This window comes from Lampris incognitus, chromosome 11, assembly GCF_029633865.1.
Source record: "Lampris incognitus isolate fLamInc1 chromosome 11, fLamInc1.hap2, whole genome shotgun sequence".
In the NCBI taxonomy this organism is placed as follows: domain Eukaryota; kingdom Metazoa; phylum Chordata; class Actinopteri; order Lampriformes; family Lampridae; genus Lampris; species Lampris incognitus.
Genome location: NC_079221.1, coordinates 23,476,550 through 23,482,388, shown reverse-complemented (window position 1 = coordinate 23,482,388; position 5,839 = coordinate 23,476,550). Strand labels below are relative to the sequence as shown.

At 47.5% G+C, this 5,839-nt stretch overlaps 1 protein-coding gene across 1 annotated transcript; it reads right to left on the bottom strand.

Annotated features, from left to right (window-relative positions):
* Window positions 1-549: 549 nt before the first annotated feature.
* LOC130120941 (trace amine-associated receptor 13c-like) lies at window positions 550-2,292 on the bottom strand. Its single transcript, XM_056289763.1, has 2 exons — window positions 2,120-2,292; window positions 550-1,369 (listed from the first exon to the last, which is right to left on the bottom strand). Exons 1-2 carry the CDS (start codon window positions 2,290-2,292, stop codon window positions 550-552), a joined length of 993 nt encoding a protein of 330 aa, XP_056145738.1.
* Between the last annotated feature and the right edge of the window lie 3,547 nt (window positions 2,293-5,839).

Genomic DNA, 5,839 nt, shown 5'->3' with positions numbered 1-5,839 from the left:
TGTCCAGGGTGTCTCCCCGCCTGCTGCCCAATGACTGCTGGGATAGGCTCCAAAATCCCCGTGATCCTGAAAGCAGGATAAGCGGTTTGGATAATGGATGGATGGATGAATAGATTGACAGTTGCATTTTCAAAGGACATCCACAGAGTTAAACCAATAATAACTCAGCACACTTTCTATAAGCACTTGTAATATGTTGTGGGATGCATTTGTTTCAGAGTGTAGTTTTAAGACGCTTGATAAACATGATCACAATCAATCAAAGTTCTACAGATAGTTTGAAGCATTTCATTCTTTTCTATATTGGTAACTTTTGCCCTGAGTTATTCTCCCATTTAAGTATTTATCAGTATTACAGCTGAGAGTGTATCACTACTATGTCTGTTTGCATTTCCTGAAGCGCATCTTCAATTTATTTTCAGTTGCATCACTGAACATCTATATTGTTTCTGTATTGTTCCAGAATTAACCTTTGTGTTATGGCCAATATGAAAACATGACCTTTCCCTCCATAGAAGAAGACCTCACCACTTTACGTCAACAATGTCTTTAAATTATGTCGGCCTTACAGGAGTCAGGCTGCAATATCTGAAGTGAAGCTATGAGTTTAACTGTTTTTCCAAACCACGGGTACAAAAACGCATAGATTACAGGGTTTAGACAGGAGTTACAGTACAAAAGCCAGGTCACAATTTCCATAGATAAACTACTGGTCAGCGAGTCCTGGCCTGCGAGAGACAGATAGTAATATGGACAGAAACACATCAGAAACACTATGATGACAACACCAAGAGTCCTGGCTGCTTTCCTCTCAGATTTCTTAGCAGTTACAGTCACTGTATTCTGCGATGGGACAGATACAATGTGGGACCTCATGGCACGTGCCTGAGACACAGCCACGACAAACACTCGCATATACAGAACTATGATGGCAGTAATGGGACCGATGAAGGTCAAAATAAGATCAACAGCTCCTGCAATGTAGTCGATCACCAAAACACACTCTCCATAGCAGGAATTATACTTGTCTGGCTGAATAAGGGAGTCTTTTAGTACCAGGCCGTTGTAGAAAAAAGAACAGAACCAGCATATACACACACTGATTTGAACTCTTCTTTGAGTGACTTTGGTGGGATAATGCAGAGGGTCACAAATGGCCGCGTAGCGGTCAATAGATATCAGCACCATGTTCCCTACAGAGGCAGAAGTAATGATGAAGTTCAGAAAGTAGAAAAATGCACACAGAGAGTCACCCAGGAACCAGCAGTCTCCCAAAATGTGGACTCCATAAATGGGCATCAGCAGACCAACAAGTAGGTCAGAGATGGCCAGAGAGAGAAGGAGGAGGTTGGCGGGTGTATGGAGCTTCCTGGAGGGGAAAATCAATAGTTAGCAATAGCATTGTTTGCAAACAAAAAATACAATATGCATCTACTAGAATTACTTTCATGTGTTGTGTGTAGTATGTAGGAGTGCGACTATGGATAGGCCAGTAGAAACTCCTCTGATCTTCTGCAATTGTATATTAATAAGCAATAATTGTGCTACCTTGTAATAAACTATGCATAAAATACATTTGTATGGTTGTTAAGGGAAGTCAGATCTCACCATCATCAATATTTCATCATTATGCCTAATACTAGTAGAGACATTAACAAGTGTGCCAGACACAAACTCAACCTTTAACATGACTATCATCGAAACAATACATTTCTCATGATAGCAATTACTAGGACTTTTTTGTTGGCATAAAAAGTCAAATATATTGGTATCAATTTGAATGAATAAAACCATTTTATGGCTGAACAACAATTTTGACCTTTTTTCTGAACATTTTGTGACCTTGACTCTGACCTTTGACTAATTACCTCCAAAATGTTATCAGGTCATCTGAGGACCGTTGCCTCATATCATTCACAACTGCCATTTTTAATTAAAGTTGTTGAAAGATAAACAGACAAAAATCACATCCTGTACAGTAGAAGTTAATTATTAATGAAGATCCTGACCGTACTTATTACAGGCCAATATGTCATAACATTAACCAGCCTGTTAACAATGTCTCGTCGTAAGATTAACCGATAAATACATTTAATTAAAGGTAGAAGTTTATTTCTGCCTGAAGTGGGAGATAGAGATGATGACCAGGAGGTTGAGAGCCACCGTCAGCAGAGTTAAGGAGGACAGCAGAATGTGGAGGAGCACAGTCTCAGAGTGAGGACGCATCGGCTTCCTGCAGGAGGAGTTGAGGAGTTGTGGAAAGCAGAGCTCGCCTCCTTCCGGAGTCTCCATCACCAGGTAGAGACCGAGAGAGAGAGAGGAGGAGAGGACAGGAGAAGCTGCTGAGGTCTGTCAGCCTTCTGACCAAATCTCTCTATTGTACTACACATTTATCTGTTTTCAATTCCCTCCCTCCTCTCTTTCCCTCCCTCAGAGACCTATGACTCCCTTCCCTCTCTGCATCATCCTCTTCATCACAATCACTCTCTTCTTCTTCACTTGCCTGTTTCTCTTTCTTGTCTCCTTTGCTCTTTGCTTCACTTCCTATCCCCTCCTCCCTATCTTCTGATTTTCCCCTTCTCATTTCGCCCACTCCTTCCAAACGACTTTTCGTTTTCCTTTCTTCTCCTCTCTTCTCTCCCTCCTCCTCATCATCACCATTGTTTCTCGTCTCTTCAAATTTCAGAGCAACTCCCTCTTGACCCTGTAAAAATTAGAGGTTGAATATAAGCCGAGGTAACCACAAAATAACTGAAATATGTCCCTGCTTAGAAGAAAAGTGTATAGCAAACCAAGAGTTTAAGAAAAAACAAGAACAAATGACAGATCCGTTATATATTTTTTTCAAGACACAACCTGTGAAAGAAACCAGCAAGCCAGGATTACCTTTCAGATTTGAACCCCAACCATGGTGGAGCTTGATTCTCGAAATTATGTTCAACAATAAATTGTCTGTTGGACCCTTTGTCTGGAACTGACCCAGGGCTGTTTTTTTTTTTTGGCAAAAAATGTGATGCTTTTGCCATGTTTTTAGAAATAATATATTAAACTGTGGTGGACACGTATTGGGGACAGAATTCAACCCAGGAACTAAGGGTTAAGTCATGGTTGCCCTGGCAGGTTAACGCAGGGTTAAGTTATGGTTGTCCAGACAGTTTTCTGGTTATTCTTGCCACCTCCGCTCAGTCGAGCTGTGGTTTAGTTGTCTCTCTGATTTACCGTGGATTAAAGAAAGTTGCCTACACGGCTAAAGTGTGAACCTACGGTCTTCTCCGTTCCTTCGGCTCTACACTGGTGACCCCGACGTCGGTTTTCGGATAAGTTTTCTGAAACCACACACATTATGGCAACGAACGCCGTTGCAATTAAACTGCCGGAGTTTTGGGAGTCTTCCGCGGCTACATGGTTCGCGCAGGCTGAGGCACAGTTCGCGCTCAGAGACATAACAGCAGACGAGACCAGGTACTACTACGTAGTGGCAGCGCTGGGGGGCGCTACGGCTTCCAGGATAAGCGGTTTCATAACCAACCCACCGGCCGATGGTAAATACGCCGCACTTAAACATCTCCTCCTTGAAACTTTTGAACTGTCAACAACGGAGAGAGCACGTCGCCTCTTCGCAATTCAGGGCTTGGGAGATGGCAAACCATCGGAGCTAATGAGCAGGATGTTAAACCTACTGGGTCAAGAAAAGCCATGTTTCCTGTTTATGGAGCTGTTTCTGCGCAACATGCCGCCCCACGTCCAGACTGCGCTCGCTAACTCCACCATCACTGATCCCCGTGAGCTGGCAAAGGAGGCTGACCGATTCTTCGTCGCTACACAACGTTCCTCCCATGCCGGGGTGCTGGCTCCTACCTTCACTGGCCCCCCGCCGACATCGCGGGCGTGGCCCGACGGTGGCGCCTCAGCATCAGACCGCTACAAGCCCTCTGGACTCTGTATGTACCACGCTCGATTTGGTGCGAAAGCTAAACGGTGCCGTTCCCCCTGCAACTACAGGCCGACGGGAAACGAGAGGGCCAACACTCAGTAGTGGCCATGAGTGTTGGCGATACGAGCAGGCTACTCTTCATCCTCGACACCATCTCAGGTCGGCGATTTCTTTGTGACACGGGCGCACAGAGAAGCGTGCTCCCTGCTACTGACGTCGACATCATGGGCGGGGAGCGGGGCCCCCAGTTGGCGACGGCTGACGGCAGCCCTATCCACACCTACGGCGTGCGGTCTGTAGAACTGTGTTTTGGTGGACAACGTTTCACGTGGGAGTTCGTCATGGCCAATGTAACGCTTCCCCTCCTCGGAGCTGATTTTTTGTGCGCTTACGGTCAGCTGTGGACCAACGAGCCTCCTTGCTGGACGGGGTCAGAGCTTTCACACCCGTCCCTACCGCCCAACACGGCGCTCCGGTGTCCCAGGTGCCCCCAGGTCTGCAGTCAGCGGACTACGTGTTCATCCGTCACGACGCACACCCCCCCCTCTGCAACCCCCTTATGACGGCCCCTTCCGCGTCCTGGAACGGGGAACTAAGCACCTGGTGGTGGATTTTGGGGGCACGGCCGAGCATGTTTCAGTGGACCGAGTTAAACCCGCACACCTGGACTTGACGCAGCCGTTGGAGTTAGCCCAACCTCCTCGTCGCGGTCGTCCCCCGGCTCCGCCTCCTCCCCCCGTGGAGGCCCGAGCTGCCTCTTCTGCTCCTCAGGCCGACCTCCACAGGCCCGCGCCAATGCCTCCCAGAGACACTCCGGCCCCTGTTATCCGGAGCCGCCGCGGACGGCCTGTCGTCCCCCCGCGCCTGCCTGACTTCGATTACTAGGGCGAATTCTGGGGGGGCTCATGTGGTGGACACGTATTGGGGACAGAATTCAACCCAGGAACTAAGGGTTAAGTCATGGTTGCCCTGGCAGGTTAACGCAGGGTTAAGTTATGGTTGTCCAGCCAGTTTTCTGGTTATTCTTGCCACCTCCGCTCAGTCGGGCTGTGGTTTAGTTATCTCTCTGATTTACCGTGGATTAAAGAAAGTTGCCTACACGGCTAAAGTGTGAACTTACGGTCTTCTCCGTTCCTTCGGCTCTACAAAACACACGATCTGATCTGTCCTCACATATAATGTCTGCCAAGGTTATTGTTCCTGTTCCTGCACCACGGGGTACTTTCTGCATTTTTACTGTCATCGATGGGGACTTGTTAAACAATACCGTGAGCAGGATGAACCAATTTCATCAAAAAGGTTTTTAAATTACTGTCTTGGTTTCAAGGCAGCTCCCGGTTCCGGCAACTCCAGCCGCGGTTTCTGTCTCATGTCTTGTCCTGCTCTGACAGCACCATCCCAGTCCTGAATCCAGCCCACTTTTCTTCTGTTACCCATTTGCCCCCAAGCTATTGTTGATTATTCAATCAAGTTTCCTGCCTGAAACGAGACTCAGCGAAATGGACCAGGACGAGGACCTTGCGATAAGTGGGTTTGGTAGGCCATTTCGGCTGGACCGGTCACCGGAGATTACCGGGAAGAGTCGAGGAGGGGGAGTGCGTTTTCTTCGTCAACCAGAGGTACTATAACACCGTCGTGGTTCGGGAGAACCTATGCACTCCTGACCTTGAACTGTTGTCAATCTCACTCCGTCCTCACTACTGTGTTATTATATGCCTTTGTTAGAAACTGCGTTACCCAGAATCCTAGACGTTATATTGCAGGTTAGTGACGTGCTGAGGTCAGAGGTCGGGACGTACCAACAGGGAGTCTGGCTTGTAACTGTGTCTCGCGGGCATGGGACTGGAAACACAGCCGGATACTAGGAAGGTAGCGTTCCTGCTAACAATAGCAGGCACACAAGCC

What these genes read in the sequence shown, in the direction of transcription:
- LOC130120941 (XM_056289763.1), bottom strand. Translation starts at nt 2,292, where the DNA reads ATGGAGACTCCGGAAGGAGGCGAGCTCTGCTTTCCACAACTCCTCAAC. An exon ending in ATCTCTATCTCCCACTTCAG is followed by an intron (nt 1,370 to 2,119) that starts GCAGAAATAAAC and finishes TTTCCCCTCCAG; the next exon opens with GAAGCTCCATACACCCGCCA.